Raw genomic sequence first — 17,953 nt, 5'->3', positions numbered from 1 at the left:
GGGTCCCCCTGTTTTTTTGTTTTGTTTTGTTTGAAGATAGTAGATTATTGATGGGAAAGTGGAATTATTGAGTGTGTGTGTGCTTAAAATCAGATAAGTACTATGTAGAAAATTAAAATAAGTTAATGTGATGATGCTGAGAATGGTAGACAAGGAAGATCCTGTGAGAAAATAAATCTTAAGATAATCTAATGACAAAAAGGATCCTGTCATTTAAACATCAGGAGAAAGAGCATTCCAAGCGAGAGAAGTTAGTGCAAAGACCCCCAACATAGGAGTACACTTGGTATGTTTGAAGTAAAAGAAACAGCATGCAAAATAAAGGCAATAGTTAGAGATTTGGGAAATGTATTATATTAAGTATTTCCAGCCACCACAGCAAATAAACTGACATCTCATAGACTTAACACAACAGAGGTTTTATTTCTTGCTCATACTGTACATATCAGGCAGTTTTGCAGAAAGACTCTGCTGTTAGAGATTCTACCGTCTTGAACATGTGGTTTCCTGAAATCACTGAAATAGGGAAAGAGAGGGATGGGAGAACACTGGCTCTTAATTAGTTCAGCTCTGAAGTAATACACATCATTTCCTTTTACAACTTCATTGGCCAAACTAGTCATATGGACCCAATCTGTAAGAGTCTAGGAAATGTATATGGAACAAACAGAATGTTTGGTGAACATTGTCTCTGCTGCAGACAGGGACCTGATCTTGTAGGTTTTTATTAGCCACGTTGAGGGGTTTTAAATGTGAATGAAGGCCAATGGTCAGTTTTGAAAAACGTTGCCTGATCTGATTTTTTTTTTTTTAAAGATCACTCAGGCTATTATGTGGAAAATGAAAGTGGGTAATAAAGCTGGGGGGAAAACTTAGAAGGCTACCACAAGGTTCTTATTAAGAGATAATGGTGGCTTAGACTAAGAAGAAAGAGAAAGGTGAATTCATTGGGAGATTTTTTTTAGAGGTAATAGAAGGTGCTGATGGATTGAATGTGAAATATGAAGGAAAAGGAAAAGGTAAGAATCAAAGATGATTCTAGAGGTAGTCTGTACATGCAATTTCTTTGTAGGGATGTCCTTTCCCACCTGAAAAAAATTTTCTTCCTTTCAGACCCAACTCAAGTATCATTTTTTTCTGTGGGACATTTTTTAATTCCCCCGACAGACCAAGTCTTTCCTTTTTCTACACTCCCATACCATGTTCTGCTCATTCTTCTTTATGATACTTACTGAACTTCCATTTACATGTGAGTTAACATCTTGCCTGGCATATAGTTGACCAATAAAATTATATCGAATGAATGAATTTACAATATGTGGTATTTTCTGAAGAAAATGTTTTTCTATGAAAATACCACATATTGTATATTCATTCACTACAATTTTATTGATGTGTGTGTGTGTGTGTGTGTGTGTATACACACATATATACACACACATATATATATATACACACAAATACACAGGATTTGAGCCTAAGGAATTTTCTTCAGTCTCTAAAACATTATTCTTGGCTATATATCTGTAATGTTTGGCTGCCATAACTACTTTTTTTTTTTAATTGAATGAGAGGCAGCTGCAGGTACTGGCAGATTACAAAATGCGTAATTACTAAAAGTAACTGAAGCATATTACAGTATAATTCAACAGAAAAAAAACATCTGGCACATGCTATGTTAATTTGTCATAAGAGAGTTTCAAAGAAAGCACTTGCTGCAGCTGGCAGATCCATCATTTTCCAGAAACGAATAGTACACCTTTTGTTTTTAATTCTCTTGTATAATATAGAATAGAGCCTTATGTGATTTAATCTTTAGTCATCACTAAAGGATTTCAGGCATTGAGGAAATTTCCCCTATGCTGCACCAACCAAAATATACATGGCTTATTCTTATCTTAAACTGTGCCTCAATAATAACAGAGTGATCTGAGCAATTACAGTAATTGATGATAACACCTAAGATATTGGCCCAAATTTCAAGCTCCCATTCCTTAAAGAACCATAACTTCTCTTTTTTTATTTGAAGTTTTTGTGATGTTCCGAGAAACTCATGCATTGTAGGGAAAACTTTGTTTTATACTCATAACCATGCTTTTCAGTTATATATGCCAGTGATGCTAAGAATTGAAGCACATTTTGAGTGGAAATTCTTCCTTTCAGCATGGGTTAGGTATCCATTTCTAAAAGGGTTAAGTATTATTATAAAACAGCTTCTAGTGCTGACATTTTTTAAATAATGTATATTTCCAACTCTCTACTGAGCATGTCCATAGGTACCTCAAAATCAATATATTCAAAACTAAACCCATTATTTCACCCCTAACCCAACTTTTTATTTTATCCTGTATTTCCTATTCCATGAGTGGTAATATCTACCCAGTTGCTCAAACAAAACTGCAGATGTCATCCTAAACTTCTCCTCACACCCCTAAACCAATTACTACTAATTCTACCTCCTAAATATCTCTTGAATCTATCCATTTCCCTCCAGTAGTTCAGGCTATCAACACTGCTTACCTGGATTACTACTATAACCCTCAAATTTACCACAGTCATATTTCCTTACTACTTTTTCTTGCTGTAATCAGCAGGATTTTCTGATATTCAGGTCTAACCATGTCACTTCTCTTCTTAAAATACTGAGTGCCAGGATGCCTGGGTTGTTCAGTCGGTTAAGCGTCTGACTAGATTTCGGCTCAGGTATTGATCTCAGGGTCATGACTTCAACCCCTGCATTGGGCTCCACGCTGGGTGTAGAGACTACTTAAAAAAAAAATACTTCAGTGCCTCCCCAGTGTTGATGGCTGTTTCAACTTTCTGTAAAGACATAGAAGATGCTTTGCAATATGTATTTCCAGCTTCTCCTCTTTTACTCCCTCTACCAGCTCCTAGTAACACTCTGTGCCGTGTACATACTGAACTCCTTTCAGTTCCCTAAATTTATTATCCTTTCTTATTGCCTGGCCTCCACCCATGGATTTGATTGTAACACTCTTCTTTTCCTTACCCTGCTTACTCTTCTGTTTCTCTTTCATATATCAGCTTAAAAGCTTACTTGCTCTGGAGAGACAGCTCTAATCCCTAATCATCCCTCTACATTCCCATAGCAATTTTTATAGCATTTACAACCTATATTATAAAGTAGGAGCTTTTCATAGTACCTTATAAGTTTCACTGTGGCAGTAACTAGGTCTTGGTCCTCCTTGTCTCCCTAACATCTAGCATAATATGTCAAATGTGACAGGCATTCATTTCAGTATTTGTTGAATGAATGCACTTTATATTTCCTCAATCTTATCCTAAGATCAGCACTTAAAATTAGATGTTGTGAAGAAAATTCACGTATTACTTTGTAACTTTGAGTTTATTCTTCAAATAACTTATTAATAAGCTTCCCATGCATGATTTTTGTACATAAGGCTCCTTCTCACATTCATTTTCCTAGTATGAAGCTCCCAAATTTGTGGTACCACTTGGTAGCTACTTTGAAAATGTAATCACTGAATTATCTAATATGTTTTCTTGTGAGAGCACATATGTGGTGAAAACTTTGAAAAGGCAAAATATAGCATATTAGAAATGTTGTTATTAAAATGTACTAGTTAACTGATTCTGGGGAGTTAGCTAAAACTGTCCTCAGCTAAAAACCACCCTCTGTGTTCCAGGCACTTTTCTAAGCCTTGTGAACATAGTCCCTCCTCTTTCAGAGCTTTCATTCTAATAGGGAGAGACAAATAGTAAAAAAGTAAACCAACATAAACAAGATAATTTTAGATGTTTTAAATGGTATGAAGAAAACAAATGAGTTGCTATAATAACTGTGACAGGGGTGGGAGCTGAAAGGGCTGCACAATTTTTTAAAAAGTGGCCAGAAAAGCTAGCATTTAAACTGAGGCCTGAATGATAGAAATAAATCAACTATACAAGAAAGCCAGGAAAATATTCCAGGCAGATGGAAGAATAGCAAGTACAAAGCTCCAGTATTAAGAAGAAGTAAACCCATGTAATTAAAGTATAGTGAGTGAAGAGAGAGAAGGTATAAGGTTAAGGAACTAGGCATAGATCAGATCATGAGAATCTTATAGGGCATTTTAAGTAAAATATTTTTACTTACTGTAAGTAAAATATTTAAGTAAGACTATTTTAAGCTAAAGACCAGTGTACAGTAGTGGGAAATCATTGAAGGATTTTAAACATCTTTAGATCTTTAAAAGATCACTTTAGCTATTGTATGGAAAATGGACTTAGAGAAGGGGCAAAAATGGAGTCAGGGAGACCAGATATTAGATTATTATAGTATTCCAGGCAATAGATGATAGTAGCTCAGAGCAGAGTGTGGTCAGTGGAAATGGAGAGAAGTAGGCAGTTATGAAATCTATTAGGGAGGTAAGACAAAATTTATTTGATGTCAAATACAGGGAATGAGTCAAGGGAGGAGTCAAAGATGATGCCTTAGCTTAGACTTGAACATCTGGGTAGATGGTGAGGCCTTGTACAGGAAAGGAGGAAACTTGGGGTGGTCTAGATAAGAAGTAGTTTCCATTTTGGACAGGTTAGATTTGAGGTGCTCATTAGTGTTCCTTTACAGTCATGGAATAGATGAGATCGCTAGGGGGAATGTGCAGATAGGGAAGGAAAAAACCTGGTACTATGAAGAAGAGTGCTCTAATATATCTAAAGCTGACCTGTCTGCTTTAACCTGTGGTATTTTTAGTTAACTGAATGAGATTTGAAACCTTAGGATGAATTTCCTTTTTCAGTAGTCAAGTCTTTTGAAGCTGTACAAAAAGTTGAGATCACAATCTTTGCAATTACTGACCATTTTGCCACATACTTAGAATTAATTTTTTTAAGAGAATCTTCATTTTGCCTTTTAGGTCTTGATATTATATGATGCCACAGATATGCTTTACTAATATCTTTTGTAATTATGAGGCAGTGTGATTTAATTGAGAGAAGATTTTGATTAAAGCCTGGGTATGAACCCCATTTTTTCACTCAATCACTGCATGACCTTAGGAACATTGAATAACTTTTCTGAGTCTTGACTCCTTTACTTAGAAGATGAGAATAATAACTACTTTGCAATCTCAAACTAATAATAAGGTACAGTGGTAAAGTTAAGGTACAGTAGAAAACTCTCTTGGCTGATATCCACTTCATCATATATGTAACAACATTAACTAGTGAACTGATATCCACTTCATCATATATGTAACAACATTAACTAGTGTCCAAAGCATTCTACATGCCCATATCTTAGTCTACTCCATTCTAATATTGTCGTCTGTCACTTGCTTTACAAGTGTCACTATGTTTGCTCCCAAACTAGGTTATGCCAGTTACACTTGTTTTGGAAATACATAAATAAATATACCAGTGATATATGAGTACAGACAGAGAAAGTTATGATTTCTTTCAAAACTGAATTGGATACTTTGGAGAATTTGCTATTGAAGTACATTTGGACAGACAACCCTGAAATAATAGAGGGAATACTATAAAAATCTAGAAAACTCTGTATTTGGATTGCTTGCCAAGTGCCTTTAAATGCTTGAACCACATTAATGAAGCCAAAAGTGGAAATTGTAGATGATACATTATGGATGTGGTTTGTGTAAGAAAGACATTCAACATTGAAACACTCCAATCAGTGTGCTCATACTTTAAAATAAAAATCTAAAAAAAACTTTGTATATTCCAGATGAAAAGTCCAGACAAAATCCTTGTCCTTCCTTAGGCCTCAGACCTCTTAAAAATCTCAGGAAATCTATGGACTGTCTTCCTGGAAAAGACAAACACACCAGATCTTGCAGATAATTTCAGGGTGCTTAGGAGCATACCTAAAGCCTATCTGTTGACCACAGACGAGGAAGCTTTGCCTTAGGTTCTCACTCTTGACCTACTTTCATCTCAGATTGATGAATTCGATGACTTATCAGTGTTGATGGTAATATTTTGTTTACTAAAGCATTTAATGTTTTCTTAACGGATATAGCATATATGACTTTGTTGCTAAATTATTTTGTAAAATTTTGCTTACAGGGAAAGCAGTAAATCAATTATATTTTACAACTGTATTTCTAAATTACATTTTGCAGGCATGACTAGGAATTTTATGTCATGTGAACATGAACTATATAACTGAACTAAAAATATATAGGACACTGATGGGCTAAGCAATTCGCTGGTGATATTTTAAGGAATTCCTCGTTCCTATACACTTAACATTAAAATTGGTAGAAGATAATAATTTTACCTTAAACTTTAGAACATTGTATAACATGCTAGAAATTATATAGAGAAAATGAGCACAGCTTCCTTTAAGTTCTTTAATTAGAATAAAATATTCTTTAAGTGCCATAAAGTCATAGAGAAACGAAATGTCATCTATCTCTTTACTTTCTGGCAGGCTACACTTAAATCATCCCTGATAAGTAAGAATGTTTCTGTTTTTAAAGACTTCCAGTGAAGAGATTATATAGCTTTAGTTAGCAATTGTTTCAAGTGTAATACCACTGTGAAAGTCTCTGAAAAGTCTTATTTTATGTTTATCCTAAATCACTAATGATTTAGGGACTCATACAGGGAACTCATACATGTTCTGTAATGAAGAGAAAAATTCTCATAGATAATACAGAGTTGGATCATCTTCCTGCATCTTTCCTTTATTCCTGATGGGAAATATCCTGACAGAGAAATAAGGAGTTGCAGAGGACTGACAGGCAGGCTCTAGGAAGGTCTCAGGGGATAGAGTTGGCAAAATCACTTTTCTCTCCACCCTTTAATACCTTCTAAAATTTCATTCAGAAGTGAGATTGAAGGAAATGCCTAACTGAAAAATATCCTTTTCTTAGCCACTTCAAATCCTTTGTGGAAAGAACTAGAATATAAATAAATCTAAATAAATAAAAATAACCTTTATCTAAAATATCTTTTGTGGTATATTCCTCAGTAAATGTTTGTTGAGCAAATAAGAAATAAAATTTTCTAACTGCCAGGTTTTCTGTAGAAATTTACCATAAATCAGCAAATGTTTATTGATACCCTATATGTAAAGCACTGTGGTAAATACTATAGAAATTAAAAGCAATCCCCTTTTTAAAAGTTTCCACTATACTTGAGGAAGTGTGTGTGTACATATATGTTAGGTATGCTTACACACACATATAAATGACTGATTAGCATTATAATAGAGAATTGCTTAAATGTCTTAAATGAACATAAAATAGGTACCAAAACTTTGATTTGAGAAGAGAACTGTCTGGGTTAAAATGAACTGGAAAGGAGGTATAGGAGGAAGAGGGTGCCTGGGTGTCTCAGTTGGTTGAGCATTCGATTCTTGGTTTTGGCTCAGGTCACAATAAGGGTCGTGAAGTCAAGCCGCATCAGGCTCTGCACCAGGTCTGCTTGAGGTTCTCTCTCTCTCCCTCCCTCTGCCCCTTTCCATGCTGGTGCACACTAGCACGTGTGCCCTCTCTCTCTCTCTCTCTCAAATGAATGAATAAGTGAGTGAATGAATGAAATCTTTAAAAAAAAGGGGGGGGCAAAGGTGGAATCTTAAAGAGTGGGCAGGATTTCAAAGGGAAATCTAAAAACGAGGATACAGAAAATGACATAAACATGAGCCTAAAGGTGTTACATATATGGTTAATGTGTGATATAGTGAGAACCTAACCGAAGTGGAAGGCTCCTATTGGAGATAAGGTTGGAAAGAAATATTACACAAAATTTTGGAGGATGTTGAATGCCAGTCTCAGGAATTTGGATTCTTTTGTCCATTGGCAGAAAGCCACTGGAAGTTATTGTTTAATAAACAAAGCAAATTATTAAAGTGACTTAGAGAAGTACATTCATGATGTATGGGTTAGAGATGGAAAACCACTGTATTAATTGAGCATTTCTATGTGCATTGTGATACACTTTACATAATTTTTTCACTTGATATTGAAAAGCTGAGCATTTGGCTTTTGAAATAAATCTCAAGGGGCGCCTGGGTGGCGCAGTCGTTAAGCGTCTGCCTTCGGCTCAGGGCGTGATCCCAGCGCTCTGGGATCGAGCCCCATGTCAGGCTCCTCAGCTAGGAGCCTGCTTCTTCCTCTCCCACTCCCCCTACTTGTGTTCCCTCTCTTGCTGGCTGTCTCTGTAAAATAAATAAATAAAATCTTTTAAAAAAATGAAATAAATCTCAAAATTAAGTTATAATAACTTGAGTTGTAAGGGGGGCCCCTGAGTGGCTCAGTCAGCTAAGCGTCCAACTCTTGGTTTCAGCTCAAGTCATGATCTCGCAGCCATGAGATCGAGCCCCACTCCAGATTCTCTCTGCCTCCCCCTCCCCACTGTTGTGCATTCTCTCTCCTCTCTCTCTCTCAAATAAATGAATAAATAAAATCTTTTTTAAAAAAAAGAACTTCAGTTTTGGTGGTAACACTGTATAGAAGTGAAGAACAGATGCAAGAGACATTGCAAAGGAAGAGTCTATTTAGAGTCTACATGTTGCATTTAAGAGAAAGTGAGAAATAGATTTGAGGTGTTTAACCTAGGCAGTGAGGGCAGAGATGTTGTTGATATAAAAATTGAGTAGCAAGATGAGAAGTAGGTTTTCAAGGAAATGCAAAAAGTTTAGTATTAGGCATGTTGACTTTGAATAAAAGACTGAAACTTTAGGGAAGAAGGCAAAAATAAAGATATAATTTGTTAGGTTTTTAAGTGAATGTGTAAATTTTTATATTCCTAGAATATCTAATACACAAACTCACACGTATATACTCTTCACTTATTCATTCAACTAACATTTAGCTATCACCTGCCATGTTGCAATGTAGGGGAGTGGTTAAGAGCACAGGTCTTGAAACAAAAGGTCTCAGTTTTTGAATTCTGACTCTACAACTGGACTAGCTACATGACCTAACTTTATTTTTAAATTTCTCTGTTTTTAAATGTTCTCATATGTAAAACTGGGGATCTCAGAGGGTTATCATGAAAACTAAATAATTTAAATAAAACACCCAGAAGTGCCTGGCACATAGTAAGCACTATGAAAGTGCTTGCTGTTATTATCACCATCATCATCATCTTTGCTATTACTTGCCAAGCTCTATTGAGTACTAGATCCTAAGGATACAAAAATGAATAACAAACTTTCTCATCATCCAGTGGGGGTTACGGAGCTTGATACCCAACAGCATATTTACACAGATTAAAAATAACTGAAAGTTAATCATTTGAATCTTTGTGATCTTAAATTTTGTGGAAAATTATTACTATCTAATAGTACTTGTCAGAAATTATTACTATCATGTAAAATGCCATGGCTAAGTGAATAGTTTAGGTATCAAATTATGCAGTAGGTGTTTTCTGAGAAGGTCTTACATAAACTCAATGTTGGCTAACTTTATTAGTAGGATCATTGTATCATCTTTTTTTTTTCAGGATTTTTATTTATTTATTTGACAGAGAGAGAGACAGCCAGCGAGAGAGGGAACACAAGCAGAGGGAGTGAGAGAGGAAGAAGCAGGCTCCCAGTGGAGCAGGGAGCCCGACCCGGGGCTCGATCCCAGGAACCTGGGATCACGCCCTGAGCCAAAGGCAGACGCTTAACGACTGGGCCACCCAGACGCCCCGATCACTGTATCATCTTAATTTCAGTAGTACTCAAAGGTTATTTCTCATTAGCACTAATGTACATAACTTTACCTTTAATTACATTTGGTCTAGAAGACTGGCCACTTCCACCAGTTTGCCTTTCTTCGTTTTGTTATGTTGAGGAGCAGCAGTAATTTTAAGCTACACAAGGTACTTGAAAGTAAGCACAGTAATTTATTCTACATTATTATTACCACCAAAAGAAAGCGAATATAAAACATTTGGGTTTGTCTGTCACAGAATCAGTGATAGATACTCAGTGTCCTCATAGAGTGTCCTCAGTGGATGAAGCCATTTCCCTCTTCGTTCTGTTATGGCAACAATTACGTGTTTACTACCATATACCTTGTACTTGGCACCTAGTGTTCAGTAAATATTTATGGAATTGATTTGTGGATGACATTTTATATTCTCTCCTGTGTATAACAAATTGCTTGCTGATTTTAACAATTATTCATACACATATTGGTCACATAAGGGACTTACCAAGTTTTTAGGCTGTGCAGCTCACCTGGAAAAAATTCAAAGCCGAAGTTATTTTAGAAGTGTTAATCTGTTGATTTCTTTAAGAAGCAGAAAGTCAGGGGCACCTGGGTAGCGCAGTCGTTAAGCATCTGCCTTCGGCTCAGGGCGTGATCCCAGCGTTCTGGGATCAACCCCCACATCAGGCTTCTCCACTAGGAGCCTGTTTTTTCCTCTCCCACTCCCCCTGCTTGTGTTCCCTCTCTCACTGGCTGTCTCTCTCTGTCAAATAAATAAATAAAATCTAAAAAAAAAAAAAGCAGAAAGTCAAAAGTCAAAAACCAATCCTGAATTAACTGAGTATTTTAATACTCAGAAATTTGATCTTATTTTATTTTTTTTAAGATTTTATTTATTTGACAGAGACACAGCGGGAGAGGGAACATAAGCAGGGGGAGTGGGAGAGGGAGAAGCAGACTCCCTGCTGAGCAGGGAGCCTGATGCAGGGCTTGATCCCAGGACTCCGGGATCATGACCTGAGCCGAAGGCAGATGCTCAACGACTGAGCCACCCAGGTGCCCCAGAAGTTTGATCTTTTTAAAAATTATTTTTAAGACTGCATTGTTTCTGGGATGCCCAGGTGGCTCAGTCGATTAATTGTTTGCCTTCGGCTCAGGTCATGATCCCAGGGTCCTGAGATTGAGGCCCACTTTGGGCTCCTCCTCAGCAGAAAGTCTGCTTCTCCCTCTGCCTGCTGCTCCCCCTGCTTGTGCTCTCTCTCTTGCTCTCTCGCTGAGAAATTAATAAGTAAAATCTTAAAAAAAAAAGACTACATTTTTTCTGTATCTGAGACTCTTTAAATTATCTTTGGCCAAAAGCAAGATAATCTTATGTTGGGAAAAAAGAAGAAGAAGGAGAGGAAGGAGAGGAAGAAGAAGAAAAGAAGAAGACGATGACAACCAGCTCTCTGCATAAGATAAATCCAGCTATTAAAGTATAAAGGATATGAATGTATAAAATATAGTGTATATACAACCAAAACATAAATACCAATTCTGAATATACTACACTGAAATGATGTTGGAGTGATTAATATTACCTTAAATTTCCAAAAATTGAGTTCCTCTAAGAAGCACTATATATGAATCTTAAAACTGTATACTATAGCTAAGAATCACAATAGCTTATGAGATTTTATAATAACAAATACTTCTGTTTAATATGAATGTATGTTCATTTTAATGCCAAATAATTCCTCAAGATAATAATATTGAAAACACTTAAGTGCTTTTAGAATATATGTGTGTGGGATTTTTTTGCTTTTTCTGTGTGGTAAAATATACATAAAATTTAACATTTTTATAGTTGTGATAAAATACACATGAGATTTACCATCTTAATCATTTTTAAGTGTACAGTTCAGTAGTGTCTAGTGTATTCACATTGTTGTGCAGCTAATCTCCAGAATACATGTGCATTTTATGAATAAATAAATGAGTCCTTTAAAATATGGTCTATTTAAAAAAAACTTTATTTTGCACATAAGAAGGTATTTTTGTTTAAAACATGAACATATATCTTACTAAAAAAGATTCTGTTTTGTTAGATTTTTGAACAATGATATTAATGGCTTGGTGTTGGGGGGGGACTCTCTCTTGATTAATAGGAGTGAGCTGAGTCGACAGAAACTTCATACCCAAGAGCTGCTTTCTCAGCTGGAAATGGCAAATGAAAAGGTAGTTGAGGTAAGATAATGACTCTCCCGGGAAGTACTTTCTGCTGCAGCTTGATACACATGTTATAGAATTTTACCTGAGCCAACTCCAAATTAATTCTCTACTTGGAAATGACCATACAGAGGTGAGTACTCCTTGCAGAGAAATCATCCATAACCCTAAAAATCCACATTTTATAATGTGAATAAAAGCTTTGAAAGTCAGTGATTCATCATATGTAAATGACAAAAGGTAGAGCTCTTATTTCAGTTTCACCAATATAACTTGTGCCATGTTGCAGAAAATGTGTTAAAATCCCCTTCATTTCTAAGCATGTCTAAGATTATATTTTTTAGCCCATTCCTCTTATTTTGTTTTAATTCAACACATAAGATATGTAGAAATTACTTTTGCCTCCTGGAATATATTAAAATACTCCTTCAGATTAATGCTTTAGAACTAAATGCAGCAAGAGCTCATCATTTTTCTCTTTGAATCTTTAAAAAACGTTAACATTTTCTAGATTATGATTAGAGCTTTCTAGAACTCTGTTCTTCATTTGATGTTCTAACTTTGAATGTATTTGTTGGAATTTCATTAATTGGCTATATGGTCTGCTATATTTTTGTGGCCATCTATAGAACCATAATGAAATCATTACTCTTAAGTTTCAAAGCATTATAAATTGATATGAGCCATTTAGAAAACAAACAATAGCCATTAAAATACTCATTGTAGTTTTCAAAACTTCCAGGAATCTGTACTTAAGGAAATAATTTAAAACATGAAAAAATTTAAAGGCAGATATTCAACACAATAATGTTAGTAATATGGGAAGATCAAGAGCAGCCAAAATGATCAGTTGAAAAAGAACTGTTGCATATATTATGATTTACCTAACTTGAACTGTTCCTTAACCATTATGATAGTGACACAGAAAAATACGTATTGTATGTAGTCTGATGGTACCTATGAAAGTGATTATTACAGATGATGGGATTTTCCTCCCAAGTTTTTTCTAGTGTTAATGATGTGCCTTTTAAATTTAAGACTACATATTTAAATATCTTGGTAAATTGCAACAGCCAGTATAGTTCTCTTCATAAAATTTAATTTTGCTTTTGGGCACAATAGGAAATACAAGCAGCTCATTTTAGCAGTATATTGTTATTTCAGTATTTTATATTACTAGGCTGACATTCACTGTTACCACTTACATGTTAGGACCTGAGAACTCTCTCTAGTTCTTCATAGAAAGTGTGTTTTTCTTACTATTCCTGATTAGACTGGTGTTATTCTCTCAATTCAGACAAGTGCCAGAAACCCACATACTAATTCTAGTTTTACAAAAACTTTTTTTTCAGGCTAATAAGTATGGAGAGGACGAATACATTTTATAATTGATAGTTTCTTTGAACTTGTCTGCATGACAGCATGTTGTGACAGATTTATATTCATTATGTCTGTGTAGTTTCCTGGGGCTTGTCTAACAAAATATTACAAACTTGGTGATTTAAACAACAGAAATTTTTGTCTCACAATTCTGGAGGCCAGAAGTTCAAATCGAGAAGTCAGCAAGATTGGTTCCCTCTGAGGGAGAATCCGTTCCATGCCTCTTTCCTAGCTTCTGGTGGCCTCATGTGTTCCTTGGCTTGTAGATGGTGGTTTCCCTGTGTCTTCATGTGGTTTTCCCTTTGTCCATGTCAGTCTCTATGTCCTAATTTCCCCTTTTTATGAAGGTACTAGGCACTTTGGATTAGGATCCACCCTAAAACCTCATCTTACCTTAATTAATAGCAAAGACCCTGTTTCCAAATAAGGTCACATTCATAAGAACTGGGGATTAAGACTTCAACATCCTTTTCTAGGGACATAATTCAGTTCATACCAATGCCTAATAACTCTGTTGATGATCCTAATATCCTCTAAAGTATACAAATGTATTGGGGAACATGTGGAAACAGAGTTCTTCCCCCTTTTAAGTAATACCTTTAACATACAAATCATTTAAGACAAGTCTATCCCTTAAAGATCAAGACTTCTAGAATGAATATTTTCTGTTCTTTGCACTTTAATAGTGGCAATGTCAAAATTTCCCTAGAAGCTTGCTCTCACATAGTAGTTCTGAATCACTAGCAAACAACATCACCACCACTGAAGAACTCGGTAGGAGTGCAGATTCTCAAAATTCATGCCATCCTACTGAAGCTGTGGTCAGGAGGCCCAGCAGTCTGTGTTGTCATATTCCAGGTGATTCTGAAGTGGTGTTCTGGCATCTCAAGGTTAATATCAAATATTTAAAATCTTGGTCTTCTGATTCACTTTGATTTTAGATTTAAATCACTTTCTTTGGTAACATGTAGGGAGGAAAAAAAAACAGTGTAGTCAAAGTATGAAACCAGTTTTGAACTTTGAAGTTCATAATTTGGAAAAATGTTAATTTGGAGATTTATTATCTTTGCCTTTTATAAGGAGTAAAGTGATATTCAGATTTTTCATTGATTATTCCACAAAAACTTTCTGTGTCACATGTGGATTTCTAACTTGTTTGTTTTATATTTCCCCATAACAGAATGAAAAACTAATTCTAGAGCATCAAGAAAAAGCCAACAGGCTTCAAAGGCGCCTAAGTCAGGCAGAGCAGAGAGCGGCTGCAGCTTCCCAGCAGGTAGGAGGGAGCTTCCTCATGATCCCTAGAGAGTGAATAGTCTGAGTAGATCAAAGACAAGAAAAGTTCCTCAAAAGTTCCCAGAGACCTAGTAGTTTTATTTTTACTTGATTAAACTATTTAAAATTAGTCTCTTTAATATTTGAGGTTGAACAAGTAAACTTTAAAAACAGAAATAAACACGAGTCTTCTAAATTGACACCTAAATCTACAACTGTGCTGTCCAATACGATAGCACTGGCCATAAGTATCAGTGTAAATTTAAATTAATTATTAAAATTAAGTAAATTAAAATTTGAAATCCTCATTACACTAGCTGGATTTCTTTTTTTTTTTTTTTAAGATTTATTTATTTGAGAGAGAGAGAGTGCACATGCAAGTAGGGGAAGGGGCATACAGAGGAGGAGAGAATCTCAAGCAGACTCCATGCTGAGTGCAGAGCCCAGTGCAGGGCTGGATCCCACAACCCCAAGATCATAACCTGAGCCGAAACCAAGAGTCAGATGCCCAACTGAATGAGCAACCCAGGTGCCCCACACTGGCTGGCTGTCAAGTGCTCAGTAGCCATATGTAACTATGGTCCTCATATTGGACATCATAAATAGAACTCTATGATCACAAAAAGTTCTTTTGGACAGCACTGCTCTAGAATTTTGTTCTGTTTAGGCATGATCACTGACAGATTAGGAAGTAGAAAACATTGCTTTGAATGTAATATTTTAAATTGCACTAACTTTGTTTTTATTGTAATTTTTAAATGGAAAAAGATGGCTTATAGGTTAAGTTCATTTAATGCACATTTGTATATAACCATATGACTCTAAAATACTGTATAAAAGTTGTCCAATGGGAAATAGAGTAGAAAATGCAGAACATCAATAAAATAGTAAGGGGTAATCACTCATAATATACACAGATCACATAAAGGAAATGGGCAATTTATTCTACAGTGGGAGCAATAGTCCCTCCCTCCTATTAGGAGCAATGTGAGATCGTCTAGCGATTATAAAGATAGGCTGGAAACAGATACAGATAGGCAGGCAAAGAAACCATGTTACTACCTTATTAAATATGTTTGGTTATAAATGTACTGTTTCAATCAAAATTAATATTATGCATAGATATTATAGTATTTCATACATAGTACAACAGCTCTAAATACTCATGAATTCAGTTTATGTATGTGACATTTACAGATTTTTTTGAAATCTTCTGATATGAACAATGCATGGCACTTAAAGAAAATCCAGTAATTTGCCCTTCTATTCCCCTCCCTCTTGAAAGTAATTATAGCTTTATCAAATAAATTTAATTTCTTATTAAATTATGAATTAATGGATTTAGTAGTTTATCATTCAAGAAAGCATTCATTCATTTAGATTATAAGTTAACAGGAGCCAAGGTGTACTGGGCAGGATCTTAAAAGTGTAGGTTTTGGTACCTGGCACATAGCCTGGTGCCATTCAGCAGCCATGTGATCTGGGGCAGTTTCAACTTTTCTAAGCCTCAGTGTCTTCATGTTTAATGTAGAATAACAACACTTCCCTTATAGAGTTACTAAGAAATCAGAGGAATTAACACATATAAGCACTTAGTGTAATCATTAAGTGGTTAGTAAATACTTAGTTATATAAGAAGTTAAATCTCTACATCACAATCCTTAGAGCTTCAAGTACCTTTTTTAAGGAATATGGTAAAGAAAATGCCTACTTAAAATCAACTACCTTGAGTTCTATAGTAAAAAGAGTACAGTTACAGAACCTTATTTAGATAATCCAGTTGGCATCTCGTTTAGTCTCCTTCCTGACAGAATTAGACCTAAACAGCCCAACCCTGATGTTTTTCTCCTGTTTCTTAAACTCTCTAATGACAAGGATTTCACCCTTCTCTTTGTGAGCTTTTTTTGTTTAATGTTATGTCAGTAACCACTTTACGTTTTTTCCTTAAGCTTTTCTCCTTCCATCCTGTTTTCATTTGAAGATGAAAAGTAATCATTCAGCATTCTCCCCATCCACAAAAGGAATTATTCCCTGGAGTTAATTTTTTTTTCTATCTTAAATGAATCCAAGTTATAAACTTTATTAGACATATATTCTGTTTTTTAAAATTTTTTATCTTTGCTTTCTCTGAATTTTTTCTAATTTTCCCATCTTCCTCTAAAAACTGGAAACTGCTATTAGAAAGACTATCTCACTAAGGGCCTGATACTTAATGAAACAAAGGAGTGGAGTTAGAAGATTATGATTTCCTCTATTGTGCACATCAGACGTCCAGTACAGTCCAGCATCACATGCAAGGCCTGCATTGTACTGAGTCCTCTGTGCTCTGAATGTGCTATTCTGATCACCTTTTTCTGTACATTCTTCATCCATCTTTGGACTATGGTTGTATGTTCTAAGTGTATTAGCCTAAACTACTGAAAGCCATACTGTATTCTTTTGACACTAAAATCAGTGTGGTGAAGCCTTTCTATGCAAGAACACAAAACCTAGGAACTATGAAAAGAAATTAATAAATGTGAACATGTAAAATTTCAGATGTCTGTATTTTAAAGTCATAGTCAATGACGATCTGAGAAAAATATCTGCAATACATGTGACAAAAGTAATATCCTTAACATATATGTAAAGAATGGCTAAGTCAACAAATAAAGTGCAACAGTACAAAAGACAAAGAATAAAAAATATTTACAGAAAAGTAAAGACAAATGACTTTTAAACATTTGAAAAGATGCTCATCCTCACCCATAAGACAAATACAAGCTTAAACCACAATCACATATCATTTTTCACCATTTCACGATCATGTCAGATCGTAAGTTTGATAATACATTATGCTGGCACTTCCGCACATCACTGATATAAATGTCTGTTGGTGCAGTCTCTTTGGAGCCCAGTGTGGCAGTATCTCTTAAAATATTGTGATGTACATCACCTTTGACCCAGTCATTCTAAGAATTTATTCTGCAGGTGGTATACTTGCACCTGGGCAAGTCTGTGTAGGGAAGCATGTCAAAATACTAATTGCAGCATTGTCTATAATCTTAAAAGATTAAAAGCCATCTAAATGCCCATCAATAGGAAACCAGTTAAATTATAGAGTATCAATACAGGGAAAGTTTGCTGCTGTTAAGGAGAATAAAGTAGGTCTCACATGGAGTCATTTGTAAAGTGGATCATTTAGAAGGAAAAAAACAAGATGAAAAGTGTGTATAATGCTTTATCATTTTTTAAATAAAAAGAGGTGATGAAATGTATGCATCTATTCTCATTTAGAATTTATTTCTAGAAATATACTTAGAAAATGGAAATAGTGGTTATATCTAGAAAGAGGGCTATAGAATGAAGGAAGTGGTGAGAAGCCTTCTTTATAATGTATACTCTATTGTACTATTAGGGTTTTTTTTACTTTGTATATATAATATCAACTCCAATTGAAATTTGAAGACTATTTACCTATT

At 35.2% G+C, this 17,953-nt stretch overlaps 1 protein-coding gene across 1 annotated transcript in view; it reads left to right on the top strand.

Annotated features, from left to right (window-relative positions):
• The window catches only part of SCLT1 (sodium channel and clathrin linker 1), a 204,364-nt gene that overhangs the window by 180,674 nt on the left and 5,737 nt on the right, over positions 1–17,953 (top strand). Inside the window, exons 19-20 of the mRNA XM_045798986.2 lie at positions 11,777–11,855; positions 14,398–14,493. Coding sequence (XP_045654942.2) covers positions 11,777–11,855; positions 14,398–14,493 — 175 coding nt within the window. The remainder of the gene's footprint in view (positions 1–11,776; positions 11,856–14,397; positions 14,494–17,953) is intronic.

This window comes from Ursus americanus, chromosome 13 (assembly GCF_024610735.1).
Source record: "Ursus americanus isolate L20-20 chromosome 13, mUrsAme1.1.p, whole genome shotgun sequence".
Lineage (NCBI taxonomy): Eukaryota > Metazoa > Chordata > Mammalia > Carnivora > Ursidae > Ursus > Ursus americanus.
Note: the sequence above shows the minus strand (reverse complement) of the source record. Positions and strands in the feature narration are given on the sequence as shown.